An 18,674-nucleotide genomic window follows, 5' to 3' on the forward strand; every position below is an offset into this window, starting at 1 on the left:
CAGATGCATAGAACAATTTTATGGACTCTGAGGGAGAAGGTGAGAGTGGGACGTTCTGGGAGAATAGCATTGAAACATGTATATTATCATATGTGAAACAGAACACCATTCCATGTTCGATGCATGAGACAAAGGCTCAGGGCCGGGGCAATGGGATGACCCAGAGGGATGGGATGGGGAGGGAGGTGGGTGGGGGGTCCAGGAAGGGGAACACATGTAAACCCATAGCTGATTCATGTCAATGTATGGCAAAAACTATTACAATATTGTAAAGTAATTAGCCCCCAACTAAAATAAATAAATTTATTAAAAAAAAAAAAAGAAAGTTATGACCAGCCTAGACAGCATATTAAAAAGCAGAGACATTACTTTGCCAACAAAGGTCCATCTAGTCAAAGCTATGGTTTTTCCAGTAGTCATGTATGGATTTGAGAGTTGAACTATCAAAAAAAGAAAGCAAGAAAGGAAGATGAGAGCCAAAGAATTGATGCTTTTGAACTGTGGTGTTGGAGAAGACTCTTGAGAGTCCCTTGGACTGCAAGGAGATCCAAGAAGTCCATCCTAAAGAAAATCAGTCCTGAATATTCATTGGAAGGACTGATGCTGAAGCTGAAACTCCAATACTCTGGCCACCTGATGTGAAGAACTGACTCTTTTGGAAAGATCCTGATGCTGGGAAAAATTGAAGGCAGGAGGAGAAGGGGACAACAGAGGATGAGATGGTTGGATGACATCACTGACTCAATGGACATGAGTTCGAGTAAGCTCCAGGAGTTGGTGATAGACAGGGAAGCCTGGCATGCTGCAATCGATGGGGTCTCAAAGAATTGGACACAACTGAGCAACTGAACTGAACTGAACAGAACTGAAGGTATATGGCTATCTGGGCCAAGAGAGCTCTGGGTAAAGGGAATAGCAAGTGTCCACATGCTTAAGCTGGTGCCTGGAAGGAAGCCAGTGTGCCCAGACCTGTGTCTACAAGAGACAGGGCCACAGGACTGGAGGTAGAGATGCAGTACTGGGGGCCTGGTGTATTTGGCACCTAGAGCAGATAGTTTTTATTTTTTATTTTATTTTATTTGAAGTATAGTTGCTATACAATATTATCTGTTACAGGTGTAAAATGTAGTGATTCACAATTTTTAAAGGTTATACTCCATTTGTAGTCATTATAACATATTGACTCTAATCCCTGTGTTATACAATATATCCTTGTAGCTTGTTCTATACCTAATAGTTCGTACCTCTTACTCACCTAAGTTGCCCCTTCCCCTTGCCTCTCGCCACTGACAACCACTAGTTTGTTCTCTATATCTGTGAGCATTTTTCTTTTCTGTCTTATTCAGAAATTTGTTGTAGTTTTTAGATTCCACATATAAGTGATGCTATAATGTATTTGTCTTTGTTGAGCAGTTCATTTCTTTTTGCTTCCTCCTCTATGTGACAAATGATTTTCAATTTGTGAGAACAACAAACAGAAAATAAACATAGAGGCCAACATAATATTTTATTGGATTTTGTATATGTAATTACACCAGTAAAGTGTTTTTAAAATAAAAAAAATAAATATTACTGTGCATGAGGAGAGATAATGTTTTAAAATTTTATTAATGTATTTTTGCAAAAGAAAAAATTCATGCATTGTAATTAATAGTGATATTGTGGTAACTAATACATGGATTTTAATAAAATCAAAACTGCTGTGAAAGGTAAAATTTGGGCAATTATCAAACTGTTCCATGTGATGTAAAATTTTATCTTCTTGACCCACTCTTTAGTTTTATAATGAACAATTGAAAATTGAAAAGAAAAATAAATTTGATTTTAAGGATATTCAAATTAGGTAAAATATTTCAAGTATAAACTAAAATTTGCACTTACCAAACACAGTATTTCAGTGTGCATTGCGCACTCTGTTTTATTCTTTTTGAAGAAAAACTGGGGAAGCAAAAACTGGATAAGTAGCTGGAGAAGGGATAGGATACCCACTTCAATATTCCTGGGCTTCCCAGGTGGTACAGTGGTAAAGAATCTGCCTGCCAATGCAGGAGACACGGGTTTGTTCCCTGGGTCTGGACGATCCCTTGGAGGAGGAAATGGCAACCCACTCCAGTATTCTTGCTTGGGAAATTCCATAGACAGAGGAGCCTGGTGGGCTACAGTCCATGGGGTCACAAAGAGTCAGACACGACTGAATGACTAAGCACATCAATTGAAGCTAAAGGATGGAAATCTGCACTCTCGAGGTAACAAGTTGGCTTTACACGGCTGGCAAAAAAGCAACGTTTGGAGTTGTAATCATAGCTCATCAACCTCCTAAGCTCTTCTCAATTCAATTCTGCCCACACGTATAAAAAGCTGCCATATGCAAAGCACTGTTCTAGGCCCTCAGATGAAAATCTAGTGATAACTGAGACTGGAACCTTGTCCTTGAGCTCAGTTTACTGGAGCCATGCTCTGGAATCAAAATCTTCCATATTCTCCACTTCCCTCCAGTTTCTCTTAGGACCCATGTCCCAGGGAGTGTTGACGAACTCATCTCTCATGGACAGGCTCAAATTTAGTTTGTCATTGGATACATAAACCATCCATTGCTTAGCTGAAGTGTTTGAGGTATCTTCCTCCTATAGAAACTAGGTGGTTCAGAATCTATTGACAGAGGTTGTGACTTTTGAAAATGATTGATTGTTGGACTATCTAAACTTGTAATAGAACAAGGCAGCCCAGGGACTTCTGATTAGAGCATTTGAATCAAAAGGGAAAGAAATATTCCACTTTGACCACTTACGGCTATGACCTGGTCAACTGGGAAAAGGCTCCTCTTCTGTTAACGGCTTTTCTCTGGGGTTCTCATTTCTGCTCCTATTTTCGGCATTACTGCCCCTCCATCTGCCCTTTGTAAGGACAAAGACACAAGTTAGGTAGCTGACCTAGTTCTTCCATGGCCCTCGTGGGAGTCAAGTATGAGAATGTGTATCTAATGCAAGGCTCTACTTCTTCTTTATTGTAAAACTTACTTTATACAGTTCAGGTACAGTGATTTTGTGTGGGTCACTGAAGCATTAAATTTGTATTTAATTGCTTCTGTTTGAGATTTTTAAAATGCTGTCTCTTCAGTCATTAAATGTGTTCATTTATTTACTCTATTATATAATACTGACTCTTATTTATTTACTCTATCATTTATTTACTCTATTATATTATTTACTCTATTTTACTCTAGTATTTTCCCAATGCTTTATATACCCCAGGCTTGGTGGCCCTCACTGCCCTTGAGTCCACTGACTTTGATTTGGGGAGTATTCCCATAGCATTTTATACATAAGTCAATAACGGCTCTTAACACTCTCAAGGGAAAGAATCATTCATCTTCAAATCCAAGTACTTAGCTCAGGGAGTGGAAGAAATGGCAAGTGTTCAACAAATACTGTAGATGAATAAATCACTCTTTTCTTGTTTGGGGAAACTGCTTTATACTATTGCATTTTTCAGATTAGGTGGATGCTTACAGTTTTCCCTTTAGGACAGTTGATGGCAGAGTGGAAAATAGAACTACAGGCAATATCCGTGGTCTGTCTAAATCCCCTTGAATGTTCTTCAATGCATTTATGTCTTTTCTTCTGAGGTACCTGCAACTCTATGCAGAGGATTGCTGTTGAACCTTTTAGCCTGCCCTAGCAAAGAAACAAAAATACCTGGAGTTTATTCCCCATACCCACCTGGCCCAAACAGCCCTGACCAATGCCTAAGGCTGAAGCCTGAAGCTCTTCTTCGCCGAGAGTTGGCACACAGAGGTGAAGTTTACATTCTAAAGCTGCCTGGTAGGCTAAGACTTTGACAAAAATAACATTCTCCTTTGTGTTATATTCTCCCTCACCAGTTTCTCCTAGGAATACTTCTTTAATAAAATATTTGCATACGAATCCATGGCTTAGTGTCTGTTTCTGGAGAGTTCAACTCCAGAAAAGAGCTAAGGGTTCCTAATATTTGTAACCCCCATTCTGGATCTATGGAGGAACTCATTTCTTTTGGGGAGAGATGGGGAATTACTTACTGACAAGCAGATTTCATCTTTGTTTTCTTTCACCTGGCTCTTACCTAGTACCTCACTTCAAAGCCTCTTCTCTCCCTAATTTAAAATTTTCCATTCAACTTCTCTGAGTTTGGTCTAACCATTCTTTCTGCCTAAGGTATTAAGATTGTTCCAGGAGAATTCAATAGCTCATTTTGTGCTTCTGGAAATGTATTGACTCTTGTCAAGGACTTTAGGCCTGGCTAAGCTTAAGCCACATTGTCCCAGCCCTCTGTGTGTTTAGTAGCAGGATAGGACCATATTCTGGAGGGCTTTCCAGATGACTGGCCACAAGAACAAATCTACAAAAACTGCCAGGTGCATGGCTTGTCAGCTGAGTACTGGAAATGTTAGTGAGAATGATTGTCAACTGTTAACTGCGTTTGTCAGGTGAGTCACCTAGTGGTGTCTGACTAGTGGCCAAAAAGATACCCCAGTGTTGTCAGATTGATAGAGACAGAATAAAGAGACGGGGTAGTTGATTAAATAATCTCACTAGGGGATCATAAGTAGAGAGAAGTATGGAAGACCCCTATAAGTTAATGATCACTCAAGAAAACAGATTTGCTTAGCAACAAAGCTAAACAGGCTTGCTTAACAACGAAACTAACAACAAACTATAGAACAAGTCAGTGACGCCTGTATCCTGCTGGTTGAGGTCAGTAAATTAATGATTCCTAGAACATGCTCTCTGAACACGCTCAAAACAAAAATATAGGGGAAAGGTGACATTCGAAGTAGAAAATTTTCATTACACTGAAACTTAAAGATGATTTGCCATATTTTAACATATATTACCACCTTTCTACTGATTTGAATAACTCCATGACAGTCCCAGGTTGACCATGTAGAACAGAAAACTCCCCCACCCAGTGTGGAGGAGGAGCTGATGCTGGAAGTTTAACATCTACTGAAGAATGAGTAAAAAGGTGATCTTCTCCTCCTCCCGACTTTTCCTTTGATTATGAAACTGTAGTTCTCAGTTCTCAGAGCAGCACTCTCTTGCCTGCCCACTTGTATCTCTCTTAAGCATCCTATACTATGAAATCCACTTTTTACCTGTCACTTTGTCTCTTGCTAAATTCTTTCTGGGCCAAGACAAAGGAAACTGAGCGTCAGTAAGTCCTGACATTAGATGAATGGTTTTAATTAAAAGACAGTGGGTTCAACTCCCCTCCTAAGTCAGGAATCATGAGTTCAAGCCCTTATCTGAGGTGTGGCTGGGTTCAAGTCCCATCCAAGAATTGTGGTTTCAAGATCAATACCTTGGTGAACACTAAACTCATATCTCTGCTCCCCTCACAGCTAAAAATGTTATTGACCATTGAGACCAAATAAAGACACTGACTAGAAGAACAGTGGCATTTCTAAAATTGATGTTGTCACTGCTCAAAGACATTTTTCAATATAAGAGGCTTCCCCAGAAAGAAAACAGCTGGGATGAGATGGGATGGTTACAAAGATGGGAAATGGACTTAGACATTCTAAAGTGAGCTGGGCCCCAGGATCTATCCTAAGAAGAATATAACCCTCTAAATTCATGTCCTAAAGCAAATTGATTTCTTATTAATCAATTCTAGATGATCTAACCTGGTTGGAGAGATGAGAATATTCAGACCTGGGCATGGTCCAGGACCAGTTATTCTTTTTCTTCCTCATCTAAAGGATGGATTAGATTGGATACCTTAAGGAATGAAGGTTTTACATATATTTTCAAGCTAACTTTAAAATACAAGGTATTAAACACCATTCTACATTTTTGGTTTTGTTTAGTGGCAATGCTTTTCCACTGAACTTAACCAGCAGGTGATTGCTTTGTCAAGAATGGAGTACTTAGTACTCTAACAAAGAGCAGGCATAAATGAGCTCATCTCAAAGGGAGAAAAGTCTGTCAACAGGCTTTCTTCCCACCAGGAGCTGCTTTTTAACATAGAGTCGAGAATATGGCAGTGACATAGTATTTCCAGAGGAAATATGCCACAAAATATCTCAACACTGCAGGAGATGGCAGAAAAAAAATGTAGATGAGTCTCTGTGAGGACAAATGCAAGATAGCACATTTGGGGAAAAATAAACTAAGTTATTCTTTTAGGATTATAGTTCATAAATCTGATTCATCATCAGAATCACCTGGAGAGCTTGACAAAGCTATGATTCCTCAAGACTCATTCTGGAGATTCAGAGTACATCTAAGCTTGGGTGCAAGACTTTATTTCTAATAAGCTCCTTGGGGATTTTCATGGTGGATCAAGTTTGAGCACCATGTTCCAAAAAGAACTTTATGAAGTGCTGTGGACAATTCCTTGGAGAGAGTGGGCAAAAAGATCAACCAAACACTACCTACAAATATGTCTGAATCTGAACTATTTATACAGGCCTTTGAATCTCATGGGATATTCTATAGACTCAGAAGTCATCCAGGAAGGGCCAATTCTAAAAAGCAGTCCTTCAGAGTAGTCAGATAATGGGACAAGAAGGGCTCCAAAATAAAGTCTGAAAAGAAATTTGGCTTTAGAAGTGCAAGTAACTGATTCTGTAAACAAAAGCCAGCAGTAGGCTACCGTGCATCTCATTTTAAATAAATAAGGATATTAACTAAGAAAATAATTTTAAACAATTAGCAAATCATAGATAATTACATTTTAAGTAAAATAAAATTAGATTCATTCAATTCCTGCAAGTTTCTCGTGTACTCATCAGTTCATTCATTCTCAACTTATGCATTCTTTTATTTACTTCTTCACTGATTCACACAACATATTAGATAGCTATATTAAGTGCAAGGCCAAGATTTTAAAATCCTCTTTGAAGCTTGAGAGATGTAGAAAAAAAATTATGTGCTGCATTTAATATTCTTTGCTTTTGCAGATACAAATTAGGTAATAAATAATATTCTCATGCCAATAGCCAGGGAAAGTAAGATGTAGACATAGTAATTTGCTCAAAATCACAAATGAAAGAACTCTGGGTTAGAATTCAAACCTGCCTGGCTCCTAAGTTTATGATCTTAGCTACCATATGCCATTGTCTGAAAGAGACAACTTTGAGATTGACTTTATCTATCTGAGCACTGCTTGATCCCTTTGATGAGGTCAGACATGGAGTACTGGTCGAGAGCCCATGACCTCAGCTAGCATGGCTATTCCTATGCCCCCAAAGGCTAGCTCTGTCCCACCCCCCAGACTCCAGGTGCAAGCCTGAGCTCCCACTTTGCCCTGGGATACCTGCTGTGCCAGGGTGAGGTGTGGGCAGACACAAATATTTGATCTTTCCCAAACATGACTCTTGGCATCCAGATCAAATAGGTTACAGAATTTCTCTAGGGAAGATCTGAACTTAAAAAATTGTCCCCAGATCAAACCAGTTTTCAATTAGTCATGAATTGTGGTTCAACTCCTGAGGCTATTTAAGCCCTTATCCAAATTCTCAAGGGCTTCCCAGGTAGCTCAGTGGTAAAAGAATCCTCCTGCCAAGGCGGGAGACACTGGTCCAATCTCTGGGTCTGGAAGGTCCCCTGGAGGAGGAAATAGCAACCCACTCCAGTATTCTTGCCTGGAGAATCCCATGGACATAGGAGCCTGGTGGGCTACACACCATGCAGTTGCAAAGAGTAAGACACAGCTGATTGACTGAGCACTCGCACCAATTCTCAAGACTAACCTTGGCCTGAGTCAAGAGAGAAGTGACTCAACTTCCAGGAAAATGCATCCAGCCAGCTGTCTTGTACTTTGTTCAGTTTCTGAGCAGATCAGGAACTTGGTATGGCCTGGGTCTCTGAGCTGTTTGCTCAGGGTACTTTATCCCTAAGTGTTCCTGCATATACTTTCACCAAATGCACCTTCACCTTCTGGAGAGGTATCTCTCCTATCTTTGTCACCAGTGTTTCCCTGGTCACATAAACCCTGGACTGTAGTCATAAACAGGGTCACAGAAGCACTGTCATGCTGAAGTCCCTCCTGGATCACTGAGAAGATACACAGAGTGCTACAGCATGCTCTTCTCTCCTCTGCAGACACAGTCCACCAGCCCAAGATGATCTCTGGTGCTTCCATGAGGTTTCTGTGGGTTTTATTTCACCTGGAGGTTGGTTGCAAAGGACTGCAATCTGGATTAGATCAATCTCATTGCAATCTGGATAAATCTGGATTAGATGCTCTAATCACATCTCCCCATCCTCCATTTCTTTTAGCTACTCTCTGACTCCCTTAGCCATTTGGAGACATGCTCAGACTGTTTATAACACCTGCGTGACACCATCAGCCACTATCTCTCTCTGTGCCCCTACCCTTATCCTTCTCTCTCTCGCTATCTCTATCTCTAGCCCTTTCTCTCTCTTTTCATCACAAGCCCTTGCGAAAGTTTGTAAATTTAGGGTGAAACCAGAGAACAGATTGAAAACTATGCAGTTAATTATACTTAAACTTTCCCCTCTTCCCCAGTATCCATTGTTTGGTTTTTCAAACAAGTTTGCCGGCTCGATTCTCTCTTCCCTTGAGTTGAGTACCTTTCTAGGAGAGCCTTTGCATTCACAAATAAACTTCTAGTGTCCTCTACATACTGAGATGGTCTTTGTAGCATGTATCTAGCCCTTCTAATTTCACAGCACACCTCCCCACATCTACTATACACATGGACAGCCAAATTCATTAAGCACAACTTTGGAATCACTATACTTTGTACTTTCGGTTGCTTTTATCCATGTCCTATTGTTTTAGTTAAGCTTCTTTGTATTGAATGGAAAACAGATGTTCACAGACAAAGAAGGAGAAATAAATCAACAAAATGTCCCAGTGATTATATTTTTTATTCAATCATGCCACAGCTGCTTACAAAGCCCCAACCATGGCATTGTTCTGGGTGCAGAGTGAGGAGATGAAATGAATCAGGCTTTGTCCCTACCCTCAGCGAATGTGCTCCTAGTTAAAATGGGGTTCCATAGACACTGGAGGAAATCGAAACACTACAGGATCATAATACAAGGTGAAAAGAGCTGCCTGCTACACAAAGGGTGAATATGTAGAGTGCGATGCATGTGTACATAAAAGAGATCTCTCTTTTGGCTTGGCAGATTCAGTGGCATCCTAATTGAGAAATAGGTGGGATTTGGATATATGAAGATAAGAGTAACAATTATAGAGAAAACAGCATGAGAAAAGGTGTTGAGGTGGAAAAATGGTTCCTGTATGCTGGGAATAACAAGTGAGTTACTGAGTGCTGAGAACAGTAGTTTGCTGCGTCAGAGAGTGCAAGGATGAGAAATGTCTGAGATGAGGCCACATGTGGCCATTTCAAGGGGTCTTAAATTCCTTTCTAAGCAATGTGCGTTTTATTTGGTAGATAATTTAAACTATGAAGGATTTCTGACCATGGACAGAACATGATCAGAGTTGAGCAATAAAATTCATAGGGACCTAGAGAAGCAAAAACAGAAGAGAGACTTCAGTTGGAGAAACTAGATAAGAGATTCTTAATTCAGACAGAGTTTTGGAGGGAAGGAATTTCTACATGCGAGATACTGCTATAAGAGTGTTCAGGGGTTTAAGAACTGATTGGAGGGGGGACTCTTTGTTACATGCTATGTTTGTTGTTACGCAAGGAAAAGTCCTCACTTACCCACAAAGACTTGATGTCACACAGAGCCGCCACTTTTGGCTTGTGATACAATAGGAATGGTGTCCTGTGAATTGTGTAGAGCTTAATACACGCAACATATTTGAGACCTACCTGTGGAGTCCCGCCCCAAGGCTACAGGTGCGAGGCGTTGTACCAAGGCCACAGAAGCAGAGCTCAGAACAAAGATCACCTCCAAAGCTGACTGAGCCCCTTTGTAACTGTTGCCAAAAGGCCCCTGGTCATCACTAACAAGCTTCCTGACTCCAAGGTTACCCAGTCTGGTAGTCAGCCTATAGCATGGTAACCAATCACCTAACACTGACTTTCCAGCAGGAATGTTTTTTTTGTCTTGAGGCTATAAAAACTGGCCATTAACTCACAAAAACTGTTGACTCTCCCTGGTCTGTCAGGAGGTCAGCTCGCCATGTTCACAGTGCCCACATTATCTCTGCTGTTTGTTCTTAATAAACTCGCTCCCTCGAGAAATGCTCTATGTCTGGAAATTCTTTTCCAACCCTCACTTGGACTGCCTCAACACTTCTGGCAATATTGTCACCCTCACCCACACCTTCAAACTCAACAGTCTCCATGGTCGATGTGTGTGCAGCATTTATCACAGGCCAGTACTTTATCAGATTTTTCATGGGGTTGAAACACTGAGAAGAGAGAATGGGGATGAGAGAGCAAAGAAACAGGGCTAGGAGAGCCTGAATAACCCCTTGAACATGCTTCATTCAAACGTGGATGTTGCTCTACAACATGTTACATTTTTTTCCCCCCAGTGAATTAGCTGATTTGATTAGCAGAATCTGGCTAGAAGTGAAGACCATAAAGGGTCTTCGCTTGGAAGCCTAGACTTGGATTTTAGACCCAGGTCACCCATTTCCTAAGTGCATGATTTTGAACAATTGGGATTTTTTTTTTGACCTCGGTCTCCTGAAAGTTTGCTCAAGTAATTATGTAGAAAACAAGCTGAGCTAGCAGGGCGAGGAAACCCTTGGATAAAGTGCTCAGATCAGGCTAGACTTTCTGGAAGAAGTGACCAGTCAGTTGAAATCTGGAGAAGGAGACAGCCATGTGGACAGGGGGTTGGTGGAAGTGAGGGGAATATTCAAGGGAGAGAGGATGGCAAGTGCGGTCTTCCTAGTGAGGGAACAAGATTGACAGGCTTGGGAAGGCCAGGGTGGCTCAGTCAACACCTCCAGGAGAGGTACGTTTGGTCATTGTTGCTTTTATTTGTATGTTTGTTCGATTCTGAAGAAAGTCATTTTGCTGATAAAGTTTAAAGGGTCATATTAACAAGTCTAAAGAAATCAAAGGACGGACAATGTTGTGTGGCAGCAATTTCCAAGGGTTTTCTTTTTTCTTTCACATAAAAAAAAGTGAGCATAGTACAAAGCCGAGAGAGAATTCATATGACCCTTTTTAAGAAACTGTACAAAGCAGAGGCTGAGCAAAGTTCAAGCAGGGATACAGCCTTCTGCTTCTGGAGACAGAAGGCAGAAACCAGAGTTCTATCTGCTCTCATGACATCGGCTCTCAGAGCTCTGGTTTTATTTTACTCTCTCAGCTGTGGGAGCTGACCTTTTCTGTGATTGATGGTTAGCTCCAAGAGAACTTCTAGGAAAAGTAAAAACTCTTTCGGGAGGAAATCATACTCGTGATGACAATCTATTGGATAGTTGCCTTGCTTGCCTTCTTGTCTGTAGATGCTATGACCATCCCAGGGAGAACAACACAGAGGAGTGACACAGCAGGGACTTCACGGCAGGGGTCCCATGTCTGAATCCAGCTCCAGGCTCCACTCATGAGTCGGGCGCCCTCAGACAGGTTACTGAGACTTTGGAGGATTTAGTATCTGATGAAAAGAAGGAGGAGGGTAATCCTCACACTGCCTTCCTCCTAGGATTGTTATGAAGCTTCAATAACAGACCGAGAATGAAAGTATTTTGGAGACTATAATGCCCTGTAACAAAGCAGGGAATAATCACATCTGCAGTGTTAGAAATGCCTGGGACTTTGTAAAGAAGTTGCCTTGTCGCCACATGACTGAAGGAGACTACCTCATTTTATTATCCAGAGTGAAAGACTTCACTGCAGAGAAAGAGAGATCTAATTTAGAACAACAGAATGATAGATTCTACTCATCGCTTTTGCACAGGATAATTGATGATAGCACAAACTATGTACAGGCTCTGAATAATCACTTTTTCCAGTCATCACATCTACAAGTGTGCAATGCACACTTCTGTGAACACAGAAGGACACAAATGGCACAGCCGTGTTTCCATTCTCTATTTCCACCCTTCCATATTTAGTAAGGTGAGCCTGGAGTCAGGGTTCTTCTCCATGGGTAAGAGCTGGAGTGAACATATACCTTGGAGTGAAGATACAGGTGAAATTGTTGCTCACTCAGTTGTGTCTGACTCTTTGCGACCCCATGAATTGTAGCCCACCAGGCTCCTCTGTCCATGGAATTCTCCAGGCAAGAGTATTGGAGTGGGTAGCCATTCCCTTCTCCAGGGGATCTTCCTGACCTAGGGATCAAACCTGGGTCTCCCGCAGTGCAGGCAGACTCTTTACTGTCTGAGCCACCAGCGAAGTGGTGGTAAAAGAATCTGCCTGCAATGTAGGAGACCCAGGTTTGATCCCTGGGCCAGGAAGATCCCCTGGAGAAGAGAATGGCTACCCACTCCAGTATAAAATTTAAACACCACTGCTACTTTTAGGGACTTCTCTGGTGGCTTAGATGGTAAAAGAAGATACCAGGGACTCTCCCAAATGATTTAGACCAGGTGACTATGTCCTTTTCTCCTCTATGTCCTGGTCAGGAAACCACATTGGGTACAAGCAGTGCAGCCCTTGGGTGTGGGGCACTTTCTCATGTTCTTTTTCTTAAATATTTCAAACATTTCTTTCTGAGAAAATACATCAGAAGTATCCCCCAGGTGTCAGTTTGTCTGTCAGGACCCCTCACTGTGCACCTTTTTTCTAGATTCCTGTCCCTATCAGAAGCCACCTTCCAAGCTACAGAGCGGTCAGCCTGTGTGTCCTCACCACAGGACCTCCCCAGCCCAGCCCCCAACAGGGTCCAGCTGCTGTTCTGTGTGAGCAGCAGTCATAAAAGCTCAGTTAGAGGCTGAGATGCCAGGCTATCAAGTCTGACAGGAATCCAGCAGGTAACTGAATTTCATCTGATACTTGACGTCCTTTGCTAATTGGTCTTTGAATACCTGTTGCAATCACCAATGTCAGGGAGTGCACAGCTTGTGAGGTCACCAGCTTCCACCTCTGTCCACGCTGACTCATAAGGCAGCCGTCTTCGGGTCAGCCTGAAGCCATTTCCACCATGGTTTTCACCCATTGGTTGAGCCACCAGATCCAAGCCAGAACTTTCTCTCTCAGGATAACCTGTTCAACTATTTGAATGTCATTCTGGCATCTCTCAAATCTCCATTTTTCCAGGTTAAACTTTTCCTGCTCTCTTACTCACTGCCTCTAAGATCTAGTTTGTCTCAAGAACCATGCTTAGAATAAATCCCTTTTGGCCAAGGTTTTAGGGCTGTTTGTGGGTAAGGAACCAGAGTTTTCCACCCCTGTTCCCTGACAGGGGATCCCTGTGTGAATTGTTGAGGATGGAATCACTTCTGATCAAGACAAAAGCAATGGAGTTGCAGAAAAACAAACAAACACCTGCGATTTGGGGTTTTGTTTTAACACACCTCTAGTCCAAGGCTGGCATGCTGCCAGGCATTCTTTTGAACTGGAGGCCCTGGTATTACAAAGGCTTGCCTCTTTGCACCTGACAAAGAAGAAATTCACTCTTTGTTTGACTGTGAGATCATACCATGCACCCTGCCCTGTTGGAGCTTAGTAATCGGGAGGCATTTGGAGGTTACAGAAGGTTTGCTCAGAAGATGTGTGTCCGAGGTCTGGGTGTGCTCTCCTTTCCCTGAGTCTCAGCTGTCTAACCTGTAAAGTGGGGATGGTAAACCCTTCCTTGTCTGAGTTCCGGGAGAACTATGTAACTCAGATGGCTAGTGGAGGTGACAGTACTTGGTGAGAGGGGGCTTTTCAAAGTATGAACGGTGCACCCATGCTTGCTCATCACTAGGCTGTAGGCTATCTCCAGCTTGCCCCTGCTCACAACTTTTGAAAAATGAGAACAACTATTAGTTTTAGAAAAGACATTTAGAGCTGTCATATCATTGCCAAGGCTGACTTTGTAAAAGGAAACATTCTTTTCTGTACTGAGGAAGATAATGATCCTGCAGCTTGTTTTAATGATTCTTCACACCCTATTTTAAAACCAGAAGCAACAAGGTACCTTTGTGGCTGAGAAACACCATGTTCCAGAATTATCTGTAGTCACGGGGCACTAACAATGCTCAGGAGTTCAGCCAAAGAAGGGAATGCTTGCAGATACTCTTGGTAAGTAGCCAAGTCAGTCAGGGACTCACTCTCTGCCCTGAATATTCACTTAGAATTAGCTGTTGTCATGAAAATGTTGCTTTTGCCTTAAAAATACTATTTGTGGATATTTTCCTAGAATTCAGTGTTGTCTGCTGAACTAACAGAAACCTGGGTGTTTTCTATGCCAAGTGAATTCAATACAACCAAACTGTAGGAGTGATAAATTAAGGGAAAATTTTGCTTTCTAAAAACTAAAACCTTAAACTTAAGAAATGCATAGGTTGTACGAGGACTTATGTTAATGATAATATAATGTTGTAGCACAAGACTAACTTTTCTCAAAAATAATAGAACAGAGAGGTAAAAATTTCTGGATTTGGACACACAAGATGAGGGGTTCCTAAAACAAAGAAGACCACAGGGTCAAGAGACAGTTTAGTGTACAGTTCTAGTGCTCTGTGATGTGGGCTACTTCCCTTTCTTTCCCAGGAATATAAGCCAGACCAACTAGACAATTTGTGGGGATGCTTGTTAAAAATTAAGAATTTCAAGATGGCAACAGCAGAGTACTAAACCAAGAATGGGACCTTTCTGAGCCCTGGTTTGACCACCAGATTGCAAACCCATGAAGCCAGCCCTAAGGAGACTCTACTTCCAAGCTCCTTTGCCAAATTCCTGGTTAATGAATTGTGAGTGATGGGAGAGATGTGTGCTACCTTGGCACAGTGAAGAGCCTCCATCTTCCTTCCCTATCTCAGTACACATGGAGTCCTTGTGTTGAGTCAGTGGAACTATCAGATTGAAGCAGTCACCATCCTGAGGAGGGCTATCCTAAAGAGTCACCTGGGTCAAGAAAGAGGTTCTTGAGTGTAAAGACACTGAGATACTGGAGTTGCTTGTTATTACAGCATTGGCTTAGCCTGTCCTTACTTATACACAGGAGAGGCCAGAAATAAAAGAAAACATCTCAGATCTGAAAAGTACCACAAAGGAAAGGAAACCAGACAGTAGAGAGCAGTGTGATGGTTCTCAAGCATTTGTTTTTCCATCAATGAAATAAGAATTCAAAAATGATCTTTGACATGTTTATAGTTCTATGCTACTTTCCCTCAACTCATTAAAACATATACATCTAAGAAGAAGGATTATATACTCTCCTTCTCCTTCAGCCAGGCAATCTCTTGGCCCATTGCCATCCCTGGACTATTCTTGAGTCATTGAACACCTCTAATACTTTCAGAAGCCAGGAGAAAAATGCTCTCCTTAGGGCAGTGTTCAGCTCTGTAGAAAGTATCTTATCAAAAAGACTTTAATTTTTCACCATGATTGGATAGGTTTTTGATTCCAAAACCTCCAGCTGATATTATAAGAGTCTTGTTGCTTAAAAAAAATAAAATAACTGAAACTGGTCCCTTTTGTCATTGTTTCTATGTTATACAAACTTGGATATCACTTTGTCTTCATAGTTGATCTTCGTTGCTCTCAAACACTGGGTTGCTGTAAGACACTTCTCTGCCACATCCTGGCATATCAGAGTAGGAGGTCTGGTTTATTGGGGGCCAACTGGGGTCATTTGCCAAGGCTCTCTGCCATATCCGATACTGGCTTTTTGATTGATAGCCAAAACATCTTTTGATTATCATCCACAGGGCTCTATTTTCAATAAAGGCCTCCTGCAAAATAAAAGAGTTATTGTTTACAATTAGAGGTTGTTTCCAGAATATAGTTCTCATAAGGCACTACTGCACTGACTGCTTCAATCTAGCTTGACAAAGATCTTGAGTCTCTGCCTCCCAAGGCGATTTAAGGTGAGAGGTCAAGGCCTCTCAAACTTTTACATTTAAGAAACACTTCTGGAAGAGAGTTTCTGAAACAGAAACATAGCTTGAAGTAGTCTGCCTCAAGGATGAAATTTCTTTTGAATTTCATGTGTATATTAAATGTGAAGTGAAAGTTGATGAGTCATGTCCGACTCTTTGCAACCTCATGGTCTTTACAGTCCATGGAATTCTCCAGGCCAAAATATTGGAGTGGGTAGCCTTTCCCTTCTCCAGGGGATCTTCCCAACCCAGGGATCAAACCCAAGTCTCATATATTGCAGGCGGATTCTTTACCAGCTGAGCCACGAGGGAAGCCCAAGAATACTGAAGTGGGTAGCCTATCCTTTCCCCAGCGGATCTTCCCAACCCAGGAATTGAGCCGGGGTCTCCTGCATTACAGGTGGATTCTTTACCAACTGAACTATCAGGGAATCAGTAAAAGCATCTAAATTCTTCAGTTTACTTCATATCACATCTATACATGATTTAATATAAATGATACTTAAAATACCAAGTGGTATTGACCTTATAGAAACCAAGTGTATCCCAGCATATCATTGTGTAACCATGAACACAGGTAAAATTGGGGATGTGGGCTACAGTTTTGGAGTTGGACAGATTTGGATCTGAGTCCCAGCTCTGACACCTACTTCCTGTGTGCAAATTAATTACCCCATCTGAGCCTCAGTGATTAGTTATAATAATTCTGTCCTCTTAGATTTGTTACTGGGATTGTATAACTCCTGTTACAATGCAGGGCATGGCATGGCATAGCTGCCTCCCTTTACCATTCTTCTGAACTATTTATTTAACAAAGGGTTTGGCATTGCAGCCTTTTTCATATAAACCTCTAAACTTCACCTACAAATATTTCATTTCAATTCTTTTTCTAAGATAGCAAAAGATATGTCTCTTCAAAAACATTTTATGTCATGAGTTAAACTGAACCTTGAATAGAGCCCAAGTTATAACTTATAACACATAGTGCCTAAGAGGTTATCATGTTAATTTCATTGTTTTATCATGTGTGGTCACAGAGATAGTCCTTCTTAGAAGTTATCATGAAAGAAACAAAGAGGAAAATATGAGGACCTAAGAGGTCCCTTAGAATTAGAACTAGTTTTGGTGTCTGTCAGTGGTATTTTTGCTAAACTGAAAGAGTTAATTCTGTAGGATTCTACAAGGAATTTTGCTAGAGATGGTGGTTTCCTAAAATCCACCCATCTTTGACATCTGAGTCCACGGCTTATGGAAATCAAAGAGAAGAGCTAGTCTGAATATTCCTCTAAAAACTGATCATCTGCTGATCAGTTAAACACTCACATAGCCATCTCATCAGCATCTTGGAAACCTTAGGAAACACCTCACCAGACCTGTTCTTCTACATTCCCACAGCAAAGTTTTTTTGTCCTCCTTAATTAAATAGAGAACAGTAGTTCTCTTTAGAGCTAGGATAAGGTAGGATCATAGGTATTTAATTAAAGGTTTTAAAGTCTAACTTACATCCAGGAAAACTTAGCAGGCTTCAGACAAAACAAATCAACACAACACACACAGAAAGACTTCAGTGGTCTCCACCATATCTTGAACTTTGTTACAGTTCTAGAAATGTGATAACCTATATTACTTTGCAGGAGAAGGCAATGGCACCCCACTCCAGTACTCTTGCCTGGCAAATCCTATGAACGGAGGAGCCTGGTAGGCTACAGTCCATGGGGTCGCTAAGAGTCGGACACAACTGAGTGACTTCAATTTCACTTTTCCCTTTCATGCACTGGAGAAGGAAATGGCAACCCGCTCCAGTGTTCTTGCCTGGAGAATCCCAGGGACGGAGGAGCCTGGTGGGCTGCCATCTATGGGGTCACACAGAATCGGACACGACTGAAGTGACTTAGCAGCATATTACTTTGCTGCTCTGAAAGGGGAAACCAAAGAAAGCACTGAGATATTTGTCCTGTCATTCTGCATTGTAAATTAGATACAGAAGGAGAAACAAAAGGAAAGCCTTGATAATACACCATTTCTCTAAAAAACAAACAAACAAGAAACAACAAAAATTGTATCACATGAACTCTTTTGACAAACAATTCAAATAATTCATATATATCTATATATACACACATACATATATATACACTTACATATCCACACAAATACATAAGTAATACAAGGACGGCTGTTAAAGCTGTCCACATTGGCTCCTCTGCCTATAAGAAGGAGGTTAGATCGTGAGATTAGCAAGTATAATAAGGTCTCATTCAGACTTGTTTTGTGCATATCAAATTACCCCTTCCATATGTGGGGTGGGGTGGGGGTGGGGGAGTGGGGGTGGAGGTGGACAGGCTCACTTCTTAAATTTAAGAATCGAATAAACCTTATGCTCAGTATTGTCCAACTCCTTGTGACCCTATGGACTTCAGCCTGCCAGGCTCATCTGGTGGTGGTTTAGTCTCTAATTCATGTCGGACTCTTGCAACTCCATGGCCTGTAGCCTGCCAAGCATCTCTGTCCATGGGATTCTCCAAGCAAGAATAATGGAATGGGTTGCCATTTCCTTCTCCAGAGGATCTTCCCAACCCAGGAATCAAACCTAGGTCTTCTGCATTGCAGGCAGACTCTTTATCAACTGAGCCACGAGGGAAGCCCTTTGCCAGACTCCTCTGTGCTTGTGATTTGCCCGGCAAGAATACTGGAGTGGACTGCCAATTCCTTCTCCAGGAAATCTTCCCAAGCCAGAGATCAAACCCATGTCTCCT

The 18,674-nt window shown here is 41.5% G+C and overlaps 1 protein-coding gene across 1 annotated transcript in view; it reads right to left on the reverse strand.

Annotated features, from left to right (window-relative positions):
* Nucleotides 1-15,118: 15,118 nt before the first annotated feature.
* ATP13A4 (ATPase 13A4) overlaps nt 15,119-18,674 on the reverse strand; it is a 107,048-nt gene continuing 103,492 nt past the window's right edge. Inside the window, exon 30 of the mRNA XM_081537600.1 lies at nt 15,119-15,771. Coding sequence (XP_081393726.1) covers nt 15,559-15,771 — 213 coding nt within the window. The 3' untranslated portion in view covers nt 15,119-15,558. The remainder of the gene's footprint in view (nt 15,772-18,674) is intronic.

The sequence above is a fragment of the Giraffa tippelskirchi genome, chromosome 2, assembly GCF_054371585.1.
Source record: "Giraffa tippelskirchi isolate mGirTip1 chromosome 2, T2T-mGirTip1v1.2.pri, whole genome shotgun sequence".
Lineage (NCBI taxonomy): Eukaryota > Metazoa > Chordata > Mammalia > Artiodactyla > Giraffidae > Giraffa > Giraffa tippelskirchi.